The sequence below is a fragment of the Aristolochia californica genome, unplaced genomic scaffold, assembly GCF_029961685.1.
Source record: "Aristolochia californica isolate CCGP_79_NKW_82.1479 unplaced genomic scaffold, dmAriCali1.0.hap1 SCAF_3, whole genome shotgun sequence".
NCBI classification, from domain to species: domain Eukaryota; kingdom Viridiplantae; phylum Streptophyta; class Magnoliopsida; order Piperales; family Aristolochiaceae; genus Aristolochia; species Aristolochia californica.
The window spans coordinates 8597341-8617818 of NW_027181992.1; the positions used below are offsets into that span (position 1 = coordinate 8597341).

The 20478-nt window shown below is 38.1% G+C and overlaps 3 protein-coding genes across 5 annotated transcripts; all 3 read left to right on the forward strand.

The window, feature by feature from the left end:
- The first annotated feature begins 2082 nt into the window (after positions 1-2082).
- Positions 2083-5461, forward strand: LOC137959257 (protein OXIDATIVE STRESS 3 LIKE 2-like). Its single transcript, XM_068806641.1, has 2 exons — positions 2083-2720; positions 4771-5461. The coding sequence occupies exons 1-2, from the start codon at positions 2380-2382 to the stop codon at positions 5186-5188; spliced, it is 759 nt and encodes a 252-aa protein (XP_068662742.1). The 5' UTR covers positions 2083-2379; the 3' UTR covers positions 5189-5461.
- A 614-nt stretch (positions 5462-6075) lies between these two features.
- Positions 6076-7747, forward strand: LOC137959319 (protein NODULATION SIGNALING PATHWAY 1-like). The gene has a single exon (XM_068806727.1). The coding sequence runs from the start codon at positions 6076-6078 to the stop codon at positions 7708-7710; it is 1635 nt and encodes a 544-aa protein (XP_068662828.1). The 3' UTR covers positions 7711-7747.
- Positions 7748-11887: 4140 nt separating this feature from the next.
- LOC137960249 (translocase of chloroplast 34-like) lies at positions 11888-19689 on the forward strand. Of its 3 annotated transcripts, XM_068807812.1 has the most exons (9): positions 11888-12083; positions 12571-12679; positions 12780-12887; positions 13934-14058; positions 14242-14509; positions 17991-18059; positions 18141-18302; positions 19001-19111; positions 19262-19689. In XM_068807812.1, the coding sequence occupies exons 2-8, from the start codon at positions 12581-12583 to the stop codon at positions 19109-19111; spliced, it is 942 nt and encodes a 313-aa protein (XP_068663913.1). In that variant the 5' UTR covers positions 11888-12083; positions 12571-12580; the 3' UTR covers positions 19262-19689. The 3 variants fall into 3 exon arrangements, with proteins under 3 accessions (XP_068663913.1, XP_068663911.1, XP_068663912.1); XM_068807810.1 differs by lacking the exon at positions 11888-12083 and adding an exon at positions 12154-12188 and having other exon boundaries at positions 19001-19689; XM_068807811.1 differs by lacking the exon at positions 11888-12083 and adding an exon at positions 12245-12298 and having other exon boundaries at positions 19001-19689.
- Positions 19690-20478: the final 789 nt, after the last annotated feature.

The window sequence follows — 20478 nt, forward strand, 5'->3', positions numbered from 1 at the left end:
TTGATTTAAGACAACTTCTTTCATAAGTATGTTAAATATCAAAGTAACCAGTAGATGTAACATATTTTTTTTTACAACAGATATCAGAGGATATAAGAGTCGAAGTCCTAAAAGAAAAAGAGGACGAATAAGATGATTTGCTACAAGTGGGCCTTACAGTAAGTGTTTTTTATAACATTCAACATATCTAGCCCTCTAGCTTAATATGCAGCAAATCATTCAATCGGTTTTGTTAAAACCAAAAAAAATAAAAAATAAAAATACTAGAATCAAGAGAGATAAACAATCAACACTAAGATGAAGGTCTTGTTTGCAAATGCAAGGGCTATTGGTTTTGATAAACAGAGAGGCAAATTTTAAGGAAGATGCAATTTCTAGCGAGTTTGGTTTCATCAAGTCTCTAATGTCAGAAGCTTCGTCAAACTTATACCACAAGAAATCAGTTTATTTCCTTTCAATTTCATCAAGTTTCTAACGTCAGAAATTTTCCAAGTTAAACACTTCAGAAGACAGAGACTTCCCAAGTTCATATATAAAGTCTCGTAAACCAAAAACTTTCCAAGTTCAAAAAGCTCTTCCATTGTCATTCTTTACAAACTGTGTTTCCACTTGGAAACTTTTCAGCTTTAGCTTTCTTCTGGAACTTGCATGGACAAAAATAGTTTTGAGTTCCAGAATTTAAACATGTTTAAAAAATGATGAAAAACAGCACTTACCAGAATAAACAACATAATCTGAGTTTTGACAATCACTGTCTTCCCTCCATGAAGGATTTATTTGAAAGAAAAAAAGGCTTCAACTTGTCAGTCTCCTGGAGCAATTTAGTCGGTGACTCTTTCAAGCTCAACAACAAGCAAGAACCATAACCATAAAGTAACTTAGCATGATTAGAGACCATGCACTAGAACGTCAACCAAACTAGTAACTAAGCACTTTAATTTGATTTCAAACAAAGTTGTTTCTATCTTACCTTGCATCTTTGATCAACCGAGCAAAGAGAATAAATAAGTCATGGCATCCTAAAAATCAGTGCTCTGATACCATGTTGTTTTTCAAGATTCCATGTTTGTAGACTAGAAATAGAAAAGGACAAGAGAAGAAAAAGAGAAAGTGAAAAGGGGGAAAAGAGAACGAGAGGAAAAACCATGCGAGACAAAGGTGGGGAGAGGATTAGATAAATTGAATTTCTAATCCATCCCTTCATGCCCTTCACCCTAATATGTGAGGATAAAAGCAAAAATATCATAAAATATTTACATCATTACCACCCAAGCTTACTCATATCTTTTAACCGTGCATGAAGTTTAAATAGAACTTAAAACCACATTAGTGTACACAAACCTATTCACCCTCCTTCCCTCCCCTAGGTTTACGACCTCTAAGACCTAACAATTTTTGGGAGTATATCAACCTAGTTTTGAGTCGTAAACCACTATAAAACTTCAAGTACATATTGTGTGGTTTGCCTATTTGCTTTGTACTTTTAATTTCACGTCAATTTATAAATAAATAATTCCATAATCGAAAGATTATACAAGACTTGAATAAAAAAATTGAAACGAATTTAAAAATTAATATAACTAAACATAAACCTATTCACCCATCTTCCAGCTGTATTGTGTGACCAACGACAACTTCTTCGTATCGCCACTATACCAGGCTTATATTAATCAAACAAACGTGCAAACTTGTAATTGGCAATTGTTGTCTAAGAAAAAACTTGTTAGTGATCATATGAATTATCGAGCGTGAATTGAAAATAAATTCAATGTTAGTCAAATCTAATCATATTAATTACAGTTTTGCCACAAAGACATATACATAAAGTTTCAAAAAAAATTGAATTCATTTTTAACAATAAATAATTTTTTATTACTATTTGTTGACGAAGGAAAGGTCGTGCGCGTGCGGCGATGTCAGTGGATCTTCTGTGCGAAAGAACAGAACGGGCAGTTTATCGGCACTGGCTCTGCTTTTCCCCGACAAGAACCGTCCTCTTCCTCCTAGAACGCGGGTTACAAGAAGATTTACACGTGCTGTTACCTAGTGATATTGAGTTTTGCTTTCTTCTTCCCAGATATTTTTCGACGCACCAGGGTTTTGACGAGATCCGGCGGACTACTAAGGTTATTTTTTTTATCTACCTGCTTGAGTGGATGAGGATAAGGCTGTCTATGACCATTTTTGTTAATCTACCCATCTTAGCAGCGAAAGAAGTCTCTGCCATGGCCGAAATTCTCTTTTCTTCTCGCTTCCTCAGACAGAAACCCTAGCCCAGCCTGAATTTCCTCGCCCTTCTTCTCTCTTTTAATTTCTTCCGTTTTCACTTCATTCGGATTTTTTTTTTTTTTTTGAGAGAGAGAAAGAGAAAGTCTCTGGATGTCGATTGCTTTGGAAAGCGGCAGCAGCAGCAGCAATGGTATAGAAAGATCGGGATTCATCGGCGGGATATCTTCCCGCATTTCCGTCTTCGGATCACCAGAATCTGGCCGCGAATTCCCTACGGCAGTGCCGAGTGATCGCCGTTTCACTTCACATGTGGTGAATCTAGGGCCCAAGGAGGAAGAAGACTCAGGTTCTTGCAGTTCCTCAATTGGAAGAAATAGCGATTTGTCTGGAAGGTCGCAATCTGATGATGGAGATGACGAAGCGGAGGTGCAGAGTTCGTATAAAGGTCCTCTGAGCACGATGGATGCGTTAGAGGATTCGCTTCCAGTTAGGTAAGGATTCTTCCTAGATTTATTCGATATTCATTTGTCAATGAATTTGCGTTTATCTTTAATCGTGTTTGTAATTGACCTTTTTCCTTGGTAAATATTCTTGAACTTCGTTTGAGGAATGGATGAAAGGTCTTGCCTTAAAATTTGTCAGAATTCTAGCTGATTAATGACCTGGAATAAAAATATTGCTTTTTAAATACCTAATATTAAATTTCTAGTTTAGTATTCACGTAATCACTTCAAAGATTAAGATTTCCCTGAGATTTTATTCTTGTATCGAGATTTTTTTTTTTTAGTTTGGTTGCTTTTGTTGAATATTTCGATTCCAAATTGCAGTTGTCTTAGCTTCATTGTTGTTATTCTATTGAAACCCCCCCTTCATATTGTTACACGAGCTACTGGAAGTTACCTTGTCATAGCACTGAAGAAAAGAAAAAAGGTCATTAATCAATCATAGTATAGAAAACAAATGGGTTTGTAAAGTTCCCTTAAATTCATGAGATTTTTTTAAGACTTCTCTGTTTTGTTCCGCAGATTATTTTCTTGACATGTCTGTTTTTGTGGTAAATTCTTAAGCATTACCTTTCTTTTATACCAGATCTCTGTTTTCTCTGTGGTGAATCTTGATTAAGTTTCAAACTTTGAATTCATTGTAATTTGCAGAATGTGACCACACCAAAAGCTAGTTTAATTCCACAGGCTTATTCCAAATGTCTTTATATTTTTATAGGGTGTGAAACTTGATTGGGTTTTTCCATTTCCTAGTTTGGTGAAGCCAATCCTGTAGGCTTGAAAGTACTCAACTACAGTGCTCACTAATTTAGAGCAAGTTTTTGAGCTATATCATACTCGTTCTTAATCACTCAAAATCATCACCCATATAGACTTGGAGCATAGCCTTCAGTCTGGAACTTTATAACTGGAGATTCTGTGCTACTTCAATTATATAAAGAATTAGATCATGTCAGGCAAACAATATAATTATTTTTGTAGTGTAGACATTCACATCAACTTAAGCTTTTAATATTAGCAGGGCATTTTCCTTTTCCCTTTTTGATTGAACTTCATGTCTTTGTTATCAGGATGTGCATAGCTGCTGATTGGCTGGTCCAAAATTCAAATCGTCTTGAGTTCACAGTATTTTGGGATAGTGGATACATACAAAATCTTTATTCACTGATTGATACATGCTAATATAATTAAAGTGCATTTACTTTCTCAGTGAGATATGCTTTTACTATTTTTAGGAAATTAGACACTAATCTCTTACTTAAGCTTAAAAACTAAGAATATCATTCGGACATGCTCAAATGGCTGTTCTCAAACTTTTAAAAAAAAAAAAAAAAAAAGAGATTGCTTAAAAACTAAGAATATCACTCGGACATGCTCAAATGGGCGTTTTTGAACTTTTAAAAAAAATAAAAAGTAAAAAGATAAAGAAGAGGTTGCTTGATTATTAGGCTCTTTTTCTCATCTTGCAATATATCCGTTTCTTTTGTTTCATACATCTAGGTCCTTGGGTTAGCTTTTGCTTCTTAACGCTGAGAAGCCATACCCAATGCATCCTCTTCAATCACTTAAATTTCTATTGTGGGAAACTGGAGAAGCAGCATAAGCTACATCTAAATCTAATTGCCCTCTTGCTGTCATGTGGTTGAATTGTTACATATCTTGTTAAGTTTTCTATCCCCAGTGAACATTAGATTGGAAGACATGCATCTTATCAGATGGTGGTGACCTGCTTCTACTTGGATCCAGTACTAACATATGGCATAGCAATAAGTGCTGGGTTTTGGGAGGTGTGACACTAAATTTTGAGATACCAGTTGCCAATACAGTGTTCCATAGATGCAAGAATCAGTTTTTGATTTTTTGGGTGGTTGGTATTCAAGTACCCATTTCTCGTAATGGGAGGAAAATATTGCATTAGCTCTTTTATTTTTGTACTCTTAACTGATATTTTAAAATAAGAAAAAGGAGGGATGGATCTCAAACTCGTTCTGTACATCTGACATTTATAATTGACTCACAAATTTCTTCGCACTTGCAGGCGAAGTATTTCAAAATTTTACTGTGGTAAGTCAAAGTCTTTCACTACTCTAGCTGATGCAGCCTCTATATCTGCCAAGGATCTGACAAAACCAGAGAACTTGTACAACCGAAAGCGCAAGAATCTGCTAGCTTTCAATCATTTATTTATCAGGAATCAGGACTGTCATCTGAGGCATTCTTGGGGAGGTATATCAAAGAGACCTGCGAATTCCAGCCGCAGCATCTTGGATCTGTCAATTGCTGCTAGCAGTTCAGAGAGTAATACGAGTGAGGAAAGTGAATCATCTGGACTCCCACCTTTACACCCACAAGGCAAAGGTTCACTTAATATTTCATCGCACCCCCATCATAGGTCTCTCTCCTCCAGATCGTTCTCTTTGATTGATCTCCACAGTGCTAGTACAGCCCATTCATAGGCCCTAACTAAGAGCATCCAGCAGTGCCCTTTCTCTTTCGTTTTTTTTCTCAGAGGCTATGCAAGAAGATGGAATCCTACTCAGCCTTGTTCATTAGCAGTCGATGGGGGTAGGACTGGAGTCGCCAAATCCTATCTTAGAGGTTCGATGGTGCAGTTTGTCTTTTTGTTGTCACTCCAAACAGTGTTTATGCCATTGAATATATTATATTACACTCGTATACCGGAGTATTATGCCATTGAATGAGATGCTTTTTCGTTGCCAGTTACTAAACTCTCTTTGTGCAGGAAGTTCATTTCTCTGCAAACTCGTTCATTTGAGCCAAGCTAATAAGTGTAATCTGAATATCTCGCTTATAAGACCATGGAGGTTCATTTCAAAAGGGACGTATCTCTAATTAAAAAAAAATATTTAATAATATTTATAAAAAATATACGTATATAAAACAAATGAAATAAAATAATTTTGATGATTTATTAATTTTTTGTATTTCTCTCTAATATAATTTATACGTATTAGATTCTGATGTAAAATGGCTGTGGGGTTCCTTTGGGATTTGTCTCTTTTGACCGTCGACAAGGATATAAAAAAAAAAGATAAGGCACGCGTCAGTGTTACAAAACTCCACGCCTGCTCCGGCGATCGATCGTCATTTGGAGCTCAATCATACAATAAAACAACTATAAACAGCCAAGAAATTCCTCCGGACATCAGAATCTCCGAGGCCAACCGCCAAATATGCTCGTGTTGGGGTCCACTTTTACATCATCAGCTCACACGCGGGTCGGTGGGTCGGTGAAGTACCTCTTTCCTTCCGGCGGTCTCTCTCTTCCTCATCAGAAATTCTAAACCACCAGCTGGGTGTTTAGGAGACAAACCCAACCACCATGACCATCGAGGAAGTACCGCAGACTAACCCTACCCCCGATCACCTCCTCGACTGGCTCCACGATTCCATCTCCATCGTTCCGTCAAATCAAGATCACGACCCATCACATACCCAACAATGGTGGGAAGACGATCGCGATCAAGCTCACTGCTCGCAAGCCATCATCGATTCTTGTCCCAACACATCCGAATTCTCCACCGGCGAGGGAGGCGACCCCTCCAACTCCTCGTCGAAGAAAAGGAAACCGTCCCCCAACTCGGTGACTGTTAATCAGAACCGAAGAGGAAGAAACCGTGGAGACGACAACGAGGAAGAGAGGTGCAGTAGGAGAACCCTGAACGCGAAGAAATTACAGGCGGCTAAGAATGGTCGCAACGGTCAGGGAAACGGCAGCGCGAACGGAAGTAAGGACGCACGGTGGGCAGAACAGCTACTCAATCCCTGCGCTGAAGCCATAGCCGCCGGTAATGTGTCGAGAGTACAGCACTACCTGTGTGTCCTTCAAGAGTTGGCCTCCCTCTCAGGCGACGCCAATTACCGCCTAGCGGCACACGGCCTGCGGGCTCTGACTCGCCATCTATCAAGTTCGACATTATTCCCTGTGAACAGTGCCAACGTTGCACCAATATTTGCCGCGACGGATCCGAAGCTGTTTCATGACTCTCTGATCCGGTTTAACGAAATCAGCCCGTGGTTCTCCTTCCCAAACACCCTGGCCAACGCTTCCATCGTGCAGACTCTAAGTTCCGAGCCCTACAAGGACCGATCGACTCTTCGCATAATCGACATAGGTGTCTCCCACGGCGTGCAGTGGCCGACGCTGCTGGAGGCGCTCACTCGCCGACCTGGAGGACCCCCGTCAGTTGTCCGCCTTACCGTAGTCCCTCCGACATCATCCGAAACCCCCGTCCCCTTCTCTCTGGGCCCTCCCGGTGACGACTTCCCCTCCCGGCTTCTCAGATTCGCCAAACGCATCGATCTAAATCTCCAGATTGACCTGCTCGATGACGTCGACGGAGGCCTGCCCCTACAAGCACTGATATCTCAACTCAGCGCGTCGCGTAAAAATGACGAAACACTCGTCTTGTGCGCACAATTTCGGCTGCATCAACTGGGCCACCACCACAACAGCAACAATGAAGCGTTGCCGGCCAGAGACTACGAGGAAGACGAGAGGAGCGAGTTTTTGCGACGAGTGACGAGCGTGATGCCGGACTTGGTGGTACTGAGCGAGAACGAGGGGGAATGCGGTTGTTCACGGTGCGGTGACTACGCAACCGGGTTCTCACGGCGAGTAGAGTTCCTGCAGCGATTCTTGGACTCAACAAGCGTAGCATTCAAGGGGAGAGAGTGCGAGGAGCGGAAGGTGATAGAGGGGGAGGCGGCGAGCGTGCTGGGGAGCGCCGGGGAGATGAAGGGATGGAGGGAGCATTGGTGTGATCGGATGCGGAGGGCTGGATTTGTGGCCGAAGGATTCGGTGAAGAAGCAACAGACGGAGGACGAGCCTTGTTAAGAAAATACGAGGGAAATTGGGAGATGAAGATGGAAAGCGGACTCGTCTGCTTGTGCTGGAAGGGACAGCCCGTTTCGTTTTGCTCGCTGTGGAAGCTGCCCATTGACCAGCCCTCCTAGCTGATGAAAGCTGAATCACAGAGATGATTAAAGTTCATCGATCGATCAATGAGAAAAAAAGATGAAAAAGGGAAACTACAGTTTGATAATACCCTGAAAATCCTTCTTTATATCATCGTTCCATTTCGTAGATTCCCCTCGCTGTGTCTTTCGTATTCAAAACGAAAACCTTTCAAAACCTGCAACATAAAAAACTGATGAGACTGTAAGGATGAGAATGATGAGAAGGGAATTTGCCTGTTAACATGAATTTTTGAAAAACAATTAAAAGAATAGTTTTTCTTCTTCTACCAGACCTACCACCATGACATTTCCCACCAGCTGAAGCACCACCACCTTACCAAATCCCCAATTCCAACCACTCACTCCCATGACAATTTCCTTCCACATTACCACCCTATCTCTCCAAATAACCAAAACATGACTTATTCCACCATCCTTAACCTTGACCTTGTAGAACAAGACAACTATCACTCATACTACCACCTAAACCCTAAACCTCTAGCATCACAAATGTACCACTCCCCCTCTCATTCTACTCAGACTACTCTCCATTGACCAAATTCTCTCACGGTCACAGATTGAGCTTATATGGCTAAACAATTAATTGCTTTCCATGCAACTGAGAAAGACCACAAGGTCTTGTTAGCACATTTTCACTTGGAAAAGGATGCTAGAGGATGGTTCCAATGGTTGTTCTAGTCGAGGGAGTTTTCCCTATAAATCTTCAAGATGCTCTCTGTTGAAGAGACAGAGAAGAGACGAACCAAGGGTTTATGCTTCCATTGCAATGAGAACTTGTTGCAGGTTACCATTGTAAAAAGCTTTAGATGTATCTTTTCGAGGAAGAGGATGACTCATCTCTTCAAAGACTTCCTCCAATATTCAACCTCGAGTAAAAGGTTGGTCTTCTAAGAGGGGTAGAATGATAAAATTCATAATTTTTGTATTAGGAGTTGTTTGTTTTTCTTTGACTAGAAATTAAGGCAATTTTTAAGAGGTAACTTGGGGATTTTGAGTCAAATAGTCAAGGTCTAGTCAAAGAGGGCATTTCTAATGAGAGAAAGTCTTGGTTTGGGTAAACTAGGCTTATCAATTAATGATTTCTATTTGGATGTAAAAAGAGAGGTTATAAGTTGAAAAACTTAGCTAGGGCAAAGGGTAAGCAAAAACCTATTTTTATTATTTCTTCTCTCTTCTCTCACCTACTCGTCCTCTAACTCTTTTTCTCCTTCTCTCTTTTCGCTTGAGATTTCACTCTCATTCTCTCTTTCTCCCTTCTTAATCTACTCTATCTCTCAACTTCTACTTATTTTGCTAGAAATATAGGACCTTTCAAGATGTTTTTATCAAATTTCAACATGGAATCAAAACAAGTCCTCATACGTGGGTCTCCACCCAAACTGCCCACGTGTAAAAACCACAAAGTAGGGTCTACATGTGAGAGAGAGTGTTAAAAAATAGTCGAATATAGATTAATGAGTATAAAGATCTTAAGTTTATTAGTTGAAAAAATGTTTCATAACTTGGCTAGTCATTTTAGGATTAGGTTTTGGATCCAACTTCATATGGTATTGGTCAATATGTGAGAGAGAGAGTGCTATAAAATAGTTCTAAATGGATAAGTAAATACAAAAATATTGACTTTATTAGTTGGGAAAGATGTTTCCTAATGTGGCTAATCATATTGGGGATGAGCCTTAGACTCAATTTCACATGATATCAGAACAAATATTATGAATTGACTTTGTCCACCTACAAAGACGATCCTGTTACTTTTCTTATTTGCCATCTCTCTTAATTTGGTTTTGTTTTCTTTTCCCTTTTGTCTTCGTCTTTTCTAACACCCTTTTTCCCTTAGAGTTTGTAACTTCATACCACACTTTCAGTATTAAAAAAAAATATTTTAGAAAATATCTATAAGTCTAATTTACAATGCAAAAAGAACTTCGTCAATCAAAGTTTTCTACAAACTGAAATCAACATATGATGTGGCAATAGTCAGATAGCAGGAAAGATTCTCGTAACAGTAGACATCTTCATTTTTTAGACAATTTGTAGCATCAAGATTTATATACAAAATTAATATCTCAAAAGAAAGCTTTGTGAGCCCTTTTTAAAACCTAATAAACTGTTTCTCTATCTGAGGTTTTTAGAGAGAAATCAACATTGAAAGAATTAAAGGTTATGTTGGTAGCCTGTTGCATGCGAAAATTCAAATTTTAAGCTGATTTTTTCATTTACTTTTTGAGTTGTTAATTTTATTTTGCCAAAGTTTCCTACTTATTTTCAAACTCTAGTATGAATCTTTACATACATGAGTCCTTTTTGCCGATCTTCTAAGTTGTTATCCTTTTTTAATTCAAGACGAATCATGTCTCATTAATCTACTTATTTGATGACTTTCCCTTATTTGGAAGTGCGAGTGTTTCATTGGATTCCTCCTTCCATTTGAAGTTTGAATGTTGCTATTTTCTAACTTACATTGTTGAGTTTATTTAAAACTTTAGTATTTTTTTAATTTGTTATTATTTCTCCTCACTTTAGAGTAATGCCTATAGACCTACAACCTGCAAAAATGGGAATGTGCTCAACATCCAACATGAGTTCTCTGCGCTCAACATCAAGCATGAGTAAAGTCTTTTTATTCACCCAAGTGATATTTTTTCCTAAACTACTCTTAAGTTGTGAGTAGTCTCCTTTTTTGTGCCCTAAAACTAGGGGTTTTTTTCCCTTTAAAATTGAGTGGAGTTTTTTTCTTCGATTGAGGCATTTTTAACTAGTGGAAGGAGCTTTTTCGTTTAGCTAGGAGTGGTTTTTCTTTTCCCATATTTATTTTGCCCAAATTAGGTATTTATGTCATTTTTATCCTTAGTTTGAAGGGGAGAAATAGAAGAAAAAATACAAGAAAAATGTATCTTATTTCGTATATTGTCGTCAACTTTATGATATAGAAGTGTAACTGGGATACGAGTAATTAATTTAGCTAAGATTTTATGTACTCTCTATATTATAAAATAGAAACTCAGTGCACTTAAATTATAATAATTAATACTTTTCATAAAATTTCAACAAGATTTCACAAAAAAAAATGTAAAAGGTCAAAAGATCCCTTTCCATGCTCAACAATTTAATATCTTAATGTTTAGTACATGTATATTTAAGTTTGATTTCACCTCAAATGGTTTCTCTCTCAACTCCTAATGTAAAAATGGTCTCTTTCAGGTGGTCTCATACTTTGAAATCAAATTCTAGAAATTGGATTTGAGCAATTGAAAAATCACCTAGCAACCAATTGTTGGTTTATGTTGATTTTACAGGATTCCATGAATTTAAGTCATAGAGAAAAATGAGAGAGACACCATTGGGAGAAAACGGGAGGTGAAGAGGTTATGGACTTGATAATCTTAACCCTTCCCCTAAAGCTCAATTTATAGATTAATTAAACTATTGTATTACAATAATACCCATAAACTTAGGGTTTTATTCCTAATTATATCAATGTCATCTCTATGAGAAATTCTTTATTTACCATCCTGCCATCATTGTATGTGGGCCTATGGGCCTTCTCCTTTATATGTGGGCTTCAAGCCCATCTTTTATATCTATTGGTTGCATGGGTCTTCCTTGGTCTTATGAGCTTGGGCCCATCTTCTAACTGGATATGTGAGTCTTGGTCATGTGGGTTTGGGCCTTTATCTTCCAATAATTTAATTGCATGTATATTTTGTGTCTAAATTAAATATTTGAGTGTTAGCATTAGTTTAATGAAATATTTTTTAGTTAATAGAGACTATTGAGGAGGCTATGACACCAACAACTCAACAATTTCATTATATACCAATTCAAAGTTCAACAACTTAGTTGTCGGTAACATGCTTCCAATCACCACCCAAATTGTAATCAAAGAACTGTGTCGGAGTAAGAAAAAATTATCGTCTAGACTTGTCGATGTAATCAAATCAAATAGCACTTGGAAATTAACTAAACTAAGAAAAATAAAACAATTTTTGATAAAATGTGACATAATTTGCTCTAATCTACCACAGGGGATGTACACCAAGGCTTTTGGGGTCACTAACAGGCCCTAGTGGCTCTGTTGCGGTCCGGACGGACTCTCCCAACTTCAATCGCTGTTGACGGCTCGCCTTATCCTTTTTATCCCGTAGTATGCACCCAGTAGACTCTCCAAAGGGAGGCGATTTTTGAGGCCTTTCCTGCCCACCATTTCCTCCTCACAAGTCAGAAATCTTCTTTCATTTACTGCATAACAGAGCTTGCCGTTCCGTTGTGGGAGTACCATCGTTTTACTTGGTGAGGTTCTTGGATACTCACACAGGTTTTATCGCTATAATCCGGTGAAAGTTACTCAGGTACAGTAAAAGGTTATACCTTTCTTCCTGCTAGAGTATTCTTTATTCTTTTCCTCTTTAAATTCCGTTTTGTTTTTTCTCCGTGAGTTTTCTTTTGAAGAACAGGTACTCGAAGTAGTTTATCTTTCGATTTTGGGGGTTTTGTTATATGGTATCTCTTGTTTTACAGTTGCACGCGGTAGTGTCATTTCTTCTAGTTTCATATCTAATTATAGGTTTGTTGAGGATTATGCTTTTATTTCGCTTCCTTCAGCTTGTTCTTCCTCCCGTTTTGTGACTTTCAGCCCTGAGTTCTCTGTACCTCATTTTGGTTTCAGTAATAAACTTTGGTTTCCTTTTCGATACGGAACTTTTCCACGATTTGAGTATAGATTTTTGTGCTTCCGAGATTTCTGTTTAATTAATTAAGGGCTTTAGGAAATAAAGTTTGTTTTTTATTCGTCTAACAAATTTATCTTGCTCTTTTGCTGCCTTTACTGGTCCATAGAGAGTGTTCAATGGCATCGCTTCTAATCCGTGAGTGGACGGGGATTCAGCAGTTTCCTCCGGCTACGCAGACTAAACTACTCGATTTGTTGGGAAAACTAAAGCAAGAGGTCAGGTTTATCCATCCCTGCTGAAGCCGGTGTGGTGTTTCGCCCCCTCTTTTCCTTTCTTTTCTTTCATCACAATAATTTTTGGATTTGCGTCTTGTAGAATGTGACCACGATGACAATCCTAGTGATGGGTAAAGGTGGTGTTGGGAAATCATCCACTGTAAACTCCATCTTAGGGGAGCGAGTGGCTGCTGTTAGTGCATTTCAGGTTTGTGGTTTTTCCAAATTTAAAGCCAAACACTCTGTGTTCTCCGTTTTATTATTTGTGACAACATAAACGATATAGCTCTCTCTTTCTCTCTCTCTCTCTCCCCTTCTCTCTCTGGATTAGAAACTTGGATAGTCCAGGGATTTTTTTATTAGTTAATCCAGTGCTTTATTATACAGTCTGGGTTTGGGCAGGTAAATGAATACAGAGTTGTGCTCTTGGAGGGCGTTGCCAAGAGCAAAAACTTATTTACTGCTTATTAACTTCTTTTGTTGTTTTGGTGGAAAATAATTTGACTAAATATTGCCATTAAAAGAATGATATGACTAGTACAACTCGGGAAACACTACCCATTTTGACTGCTCTTTTATCGTTGTCAAATTAGAGAATAGTCCTTCAAGGTATGTGGCCTCATTACAGAAAACAGTGGAAGATAAAAGGCTGACTACTTTTTCTAAAGTTTTTATAGGATCGGGCGGCCATATGTTAAATGCGCCAGTCTAACTGTTGGCTACCCATCTTTAGAGGCCCCACATTTTAGTTGCATGATCAAGTTCATGCACAGAGGACAAATGCTGCAGATGAGTGATGGCACCGGATCTTAGTTGCATCATTTGTCAAATTATCGTTTCTAGAGAGAATTTGCCATTTGTTGATGGTTGAAGTTGTCCCAAATTGTGTGGTTACTGGTAACTAATGATTATTCTAAAGAATGCTAAATTTTGAGCTATGTTGGTGTCTCTAGTTAAATGAATGGTTCACCTCAGGTGAATGTTCACGTGGGCTCTCCTAAAAGGCCTAACATATAACCATCTTGGTTATACTATCACACTTTTCCCTGTTTTGAATTCTGGATGATTGTTGGTCAGCTAAGATGGCCATTTCTCATATTGGGAAATCTCAAAATAATCATGTGCATAGCATTTAACATAAAATAGTTATGTGCACATGTACTTTAGTTTTCACAATAAATATTCTTGTTGAAACGATCATATATGTATCTCTACATATAAGGGACATTAATTGTTTATTTTTCTTTGTGACAGTCTGAAGGTCTGAGACCTATAATGTGTTCACGCTCTCGAGCAGGGTTCACTTTAAACATCGTTGATACACCTGGTATAGTTGAAGGGGGTTATGTTAATGAACATGCATTGGAGATCATAAAGAGGTATCACCATTTCGTTCAGTTTCTAATAACTTTTTAAATAGTTTAGGCTGCTTATAGCTCAGTGTTAATTCTTTTGATTTTTTATTTTTTTGGGAAATTAGCAAACCAGTTTGTCATTTTCTCTTTTTTGAGTTATCTGTTCTTGTTGTTCTTGTGATTGGGACTTTTATTTTTTTCTTACAGGTTCCTTTTGAACAAAACAATTGATGTGCTACTATATGTTGATCGTCTAGATGCCTATAGGGTGGATAATTTGGATAGGCAGGTAATTAAAGCTATAACTGATAGTTTTGGCAAAGGAATCTGGAGGAGAGGTGTGGTGGTTCTGACGCATGCTCAGCTGTCACCACCAGATGGCTTAAACTATGAAGAATTTTGCAGTAAAAGATCAGAAGCTCTTCTAAAAATTGTGCGTTTAGGGGCAAAGATTAAGAAACAAGAATTTCAGCAGGTCTCTCTCTCTGTCTCTCTTTATGTCTACATATATATTTATATATATACACATATGTATCTTATATCCTATGTATTGGATCTTTTATCTTGCATCTCTTCAAGTCATGATATGCTGTTTCAAACTGATCTTTGACTGGACATAAGTAGTACTTCTATGAAGGTTACCTACTGGAGCATATGGTTCCATCATTCTACTAGGGAAAGTCTATATCAAAGATTGTAACATATAGTGAAACTTCACATGCGTATTGTTATCCCCAAGAGAAACATTTTCTCGAGCATTCAAAGGTTTTCAAATGATCGTATGATATTTTCATCGTTTTTTGATTAAGACAACTGAGCACCCCTTATTTGGTTAAGAAAGTAAAACCTTCGAGAAATGGTCTAAACTTACGTCTTCATTTGAAATCATTACAAAACGTAAGGCCCATATTTGAAATAAATTTACTTTATATCACTTTGGTTCAGTTCATGTTTTCATATGTAATATATTGTGATAGTATGGCAGCTAAATGACCCCATGACAGCAATTGTTACTGAATTTAAGTTCCAATAGGTCAACATCAGTTGATGTGTTTAGTATGAATACAACTCAATGTACCTCAACAGCAGCATCTAGTATTCCATATGTTTCTTTAGAGCTTGAAGATAGAAGTGGCTAAGGTTTTTCTGGATGATAGAGATATCCTGGGAGCTTCTTGATAATGGGAAAAACAGCTAATAATGTAATTATTTCACTTTTAAAAAAATTAGTTGTTTTGCAAATGACAAATTCAATCTGCACTGACTTTGTATTAGGTCTTCAATTACTTGCTTTAGGCTTCTTGGTCATTCACTTCTTTTTATAAGCTGTTATGTTTGTATTGGTCTTTTAATTTCCTGTCTTTACTTGGTCTTCGATTTGCAAAAGTAGAGGCATTGTGTCTTTTCCTTTTGCTTAATAACAATTGCCATGAAAATGGAGAATAGTGATCAATTTTTTATTCATCTATTGCTGTCTATCTTAGATGGATTTTTTAAAATATAATTTTGATTACCTTACAGGCCAAAAGGCCAGCAAGCTGATTACAAGTCTAAAGGAGAGTTGATCAAAACAATGAGAGATTGCTGATCAACTCCTTCTTTTGCTAGATACCATTTGCAGATTTATTTACATGAGACAACTAAGATATAACATTTTAGCCAGATCATAGATTTCATTAAAGATATTGTATTGTATCCATGGGGATTCTAACATGCTGCTGCACCTGCTAATGACCGTCTATGAATCCCCTTTCACCTCTAAGGGGGCAGAAAAGTGAGTTAGATAAGAGTATGAACAGATGAAGCACAGCACTGATCTCAGCAGAAACAAAGTCCTTATGGCCTAAGGGCCCCGAGTAGGAAAGAGCAACATACTTGTCATTCAACCTAAAAACTCCACCATGATCTGCTGGACTCAGATTTCTCTGGGAACAGCTATCAAAGATGAGATTATTGCGCACTTGATCAGGAGGAGACTGGCTAGAAATATTAGGTTCCTTGTGAGCACAGAGATTTGAACTAGCTTTTTAAAGACTTATTATCCCTCCCAGAATCTTATTGCACTCCTTGAGACTACAAAGCCAAGTTATGACTTTATGAGTGATGTCTTCAAGAACTTCAAACAAGGATGCCTTGCTGATATTCTCTTGTTCATTTTGTTTCAAGTCTCCTACATATATATAGATATGTGGAAATGAGTATGGAGGAAGTGCATTCAAGTGGAGATAACTTCCAATGTCGTTATTCCAATAACCAGGAGATTAGGACATAAGACCCCTCTTGTGTACATATTGCAATTTATGTTGAAATAGACTAGATATATGTATTAAGTCACTTTAAGTTGAGTGACCAATCTATCCATGATAGCCATATGTCCAGTTAGAACAACATCTTTGATGAGGTGACAATCTATCTCTATATGCTTAGTCCTTTCATAGAGACGAGATTGCTAGCTATAAAAATAGCTGTCTATTATCATAAAAACATCTTCGATGAAGTGGGAATCAATCTTTAAAGCTACAACAGTTTGTAGATGTGATGGCTATTTTAATTGCTTCTTTGGCTCCCATGGGAACCACATCCATGAAGGCATGTTAGTTGTTGTGTTGGAATTGAAAGGATGGGTACCTCAATGCTTCCTAGACATCCTCTGGTTGCATTGCCTTCCATAAAGCTTGATCTCAATTTGAAGTATCAGGTTGTAGGCGATTAACCTTCAATTGATGAGGACTATTGTCTTGTCTCCTTGGGCGATCTTTGCAACATTGTCGGTGATCATCTCCTTTGTTTCTTCCCCATGGGCTTTGGGTGTTTTGACATAGCACTCTCTCTTTGTTCCATCGTTTCATCTTCTCTCCCTTTGTTCAATCACGACTTCTTTATTAGACCTTTCTTGTCTCAAATCCCTTGGCAATGGCGATGCTGCGGCCTGATGAATTTGTCCATTGGTATTTGTTCCAGACGTTTTGTCCAATTGGACATTTCAAGATTTATTGTTATTATTATTAATTATTTTTTTAGGGGGAGATGGAGGAAGATGGATGTTGAAGTATCTTGAGATTTTTTATGTTCTAGCAGGGGTTCATTGGTATCTACTCCCCATTTTGAGGGGGACAGAGAGAAGAGTACGGACGCTGATACAGTTAATTCTAAGAATCATCCTATATGTGTAAGCTCAAAAGTTGAAGACCATATAGAAGCCACAAAAAAATGACAAATTGCATCATTTTGAAGACCAATTTTGCATTTTCATTGTTCTTATGCTTAAAATGTGAATTCTGAGTTATTCTATAAAAAGAAGTGGATTTTGCAACAAATTTTGTAACAAGCTAAAGCTATATACTCTAGCTCGAAGGGGAGTGTTAGAAATTAAATAAGAGTTTACAAACCCCTCTCCTATTTTTAATTTAAGCAATAGTCAAAATTACATAATGTGCTTTCTCTCCCTTAAACCTTAGGAAACAATTCTGGATAGACGCTGGGCACATCTCCTATTTGTTTTGAATTTCAAAGACTGTTTAATATTGAGAGGGACAGGAGTATTTCTGTTCAGGACTCACTGCTAGGCACTTCTTTTTTGTTGGGTTTAAGGGAGAGCAGGTAATAGATTAGCTGGATGTTTTTGTTGTGGGGTTGGTTACCAGTATTTATGGATTTGTTCTCAGGTTTTGTGGTACTGGTCCTTGTTTTTTACCTTTTCTGGTATAATGAGTTATCACTGATTACAAAAAACTATCATGTTCTAATATTTTAATGCCTCATTACATGTCATATATGTTTGACAGTTATCTTGGCATTGTAATGGAGGTTTTTATCATGAACATGCATTGTTTCAGAAGCTACTCTCTCTCTCTCTCTCTCTCTATGTAGATATATGTATATGATTTTTTATATTTGTTTATATTTTTTGTCTGATGAAATTTGCATCTTTTATCTGATGAAATTTTTAATTTTAGGATTCTGCTGTCCCTGTTGTGTTGGTTGAAAATAGTGGAAGATGCAACACAAATGATACTGGTGAAAAGGTACCTGAAAAGTGTTCACTCATTATTTCCGTTCAAAAAATGCTCTAGAGTACTGAAACTTTGTGTCTTCTGGAAACATAGGTTCTTCCAAATGGGACTGCATGGATTCCGAATCTGGTGATGACAATCACAGATGTCATCTCTAATGGTAGCAAGCCAGTTGTGGTTGATCAGAAACTAATTGAGGGGCCAAACCCAAATGAGAGGGGAAAATTCTTTATTCCTCTTATTCTTGCCTTTCAGGTAAGCTGGGTAGAATTACATGAATCTGATAGTGTTACTTATATCTTGGTCTTGGCAGGGAAAAAATGGTGAATTACAATAGATTGGGACTCTGCAACATCATTAGTGGCCAAAATTTTTGGTAGCCCAACGTCCAGTTGTAGTAGGTGGACCTAGTTACACAGATTTAAGAGATACAGAGGTTGGCTACATATCAGTCTGTAGTATGGCATGTTGGGTTAAAACGTCCCATATTTGGTTCTTTATTGGGTGATTCAGCAGTGTGCTACTTGGCTCTATCAGTGCATACATATTGGATTTTGAGTACTGATGTGCTTCCCATTCCCAGTATCCTCTGAGAAATTATAAATTTATCTAGGAAGAAACAGAGGAATATGGCTGATGAGCAAAGTCTGCTTACACAGAAAACAGTAAAGGGGTGGGGAAAGAAACAACTTTTTAAGCTCATGAAATACCTGAACTTCACCAAGATGGGAACCTTGAAACTTTTTTGGAAAGTTCCAAGGGGAGATGGTGCAAGATGGGAAAGTAACCTTTTGGCCTTACGAGTCTCAGTTCCCATGGATGATGGAACATGGATAATCTTATTTTGAAGAAAAAAAAAAAAGAAAGAAAAAAAGAAAGAAAAAAAGAAAATGCTTTAAGGTTTAGGTTGTTTGGTTAATTAAACTTTTCAATAATTTGGGACCTTTTTGCAGTATTTCTTTGTCGTGAAAAGAATTCAGGGGGCAATCAAGGAGGATATTGCGAAGGAACCTAAGCCTCTGTGGGAGCTTCGTGATATGGGACTCGCCAAGCGCAAGTTCTAGGTCTATATTTACTCCTCTCCCTCTGGTATATGTTGTTTAGTTAGTATCATTGTGTGCGGCAGATGAACTTGTGGTTGTGAGAATGAATTTTGTATCCTACATCTTTATAATGGTTTTTGATCTTTTCCTTTGTTGGTGATGACTGGCCAGTGCTAGGAATGGATGATCAAATTCTCTGATGGAGTTCATAAAGAAAATGGGCTCCTCTTACTTATTTCTCTAATCTTTTTTTTTATTCAAGAGGGCGGCTTGTTTTTTCACCGTTGATTGCAAGCAAATGAGGATCTATGAGTTATTGGATAATGGCTTTATCCTAGGGCTAAGGACATGATCCAGGGGGGCTTCATTCTCCATCTCTGAGTAGTTTTGTATCTTATTCTAGTTTCATTTTCTTAGATGCCCAAGGATTTGTATTCTTGTAGTTGTTTGTTTGTTTCTTTCTTTTTTCCCCGTTTATTCTTGTTCTTCTTTTCTGGAAAACCCTTCTTTTCAATAATTTGAGACCCTTACGATGTGAACAAATCCAACAATATTAAACTATGGTTTGAAAGCTTTATTTTTCACAAGGGACATTTTGTACACTTGGAGAAATGATTGTGTTCAATCTTTATCGAAATGAACTTTTAAGGGTATTAATAGGGTTGATAAAGGGCCTTCACCCCAACTAGAATTGACTCTAAATCTCTGGAAAAAAGTATTCTTCTCCTAGATAAACCAAATTCAGCTCTACTTATATTGTGTAAGTTGGGTTCTATATGAAGTAGGGTTGCAATTGGTCGGGTCAGGTTGGGAAACCATAAGACCCACCACTAGGGGTGGCTTCGAACCGAGCCGGCTCGCGACCAGCTCGAGTTCGGCTTGGTTTGATTCGCTATCTATCGAGCTCAAGCTGAGCTTGAGCACCGAAATCGGTTTGTTTACCTTAACGAGTTGAACTTGATTGAAGCCAGGTTCGGTTCGTTAGCTTGCGAGTTGGCTTGAGGTGAGTCGGATCGGTATCAGGAGCGGGGGAGCGGGAACGGGATCGAGAGGAGGGGGGGGAAATTTTTTCCTCCCCTTGTCATTGTCGAGCCCCTCCCGTTGGCTGTTGTTGCCACCTCAACCGTCGTCACAATTGCTCGTCGGTCGCCTTTGTGGCCGTCCGTTCGATTTCTTCCTCTCTTCGCCGTCGCCTTTGTTTCTGTCACCGCCGCTTCTGTCACAACTATCATCCCCAATAACAGGTCCTCCCCGGTGCCGTAACCTCCTTCCCTTTGTAGCGGAAAACCAGAACTTAAGTTCAGGGGAGAAATAATCTCCCCCCTCCCCTGCGCGAAGATGATTTCGCATGTGCGAGATCATAAAGTAAAAAAAATAAAAATTCCTTA

Excerpts from the sequence above, each read along its gene's own strand:
- LOC137959257 (XM_068806641.1), top strand. The coding sequence starts at position 2,380 with ATGTCGATTGCTTTGGAAAGCGGCAGCAGCAGCAGCAATGGTATAGAA. Across the intron at positions 2,721-4,770 it reads GAGGATTCGCTTCCAGTTAG|GCGAAGTATTTCAAAATTTT; the intron begins GTAAGGATTCTT and ends TCGCACTTGCAG.
- LOC137959319 (XM_068806727.1), top strand. The coding sequence starts at position 6,076 with ATGACCATCGAGGAAGTACCGCAGACTAACCCTACCCCCGATCACCTC.
- LOC137960249 (XM_068807812.1), top strand. The coding sequence starts at position 12,581 with ATGGCATCGCTTCTAATCCGTGAGTGGACGGGGATTCAGCAGTTTCCT. Across the intron at positions 12,680-12,779 it reads TGGGAAAACTAAAGCAAGAG|AATGTGACCACGATGACAAT; the intron begins GTCAGGTTTATC and ends TGCGTCTTGTAG. Across the intron at positions 12,888-13,933 it reads CTGCTGTTAGTGCATTTCAG|TCTGAAGGTCTGAGACCTAT; the intron begins GTTTGTGGTTTT and ends TCTTTGTGACAG.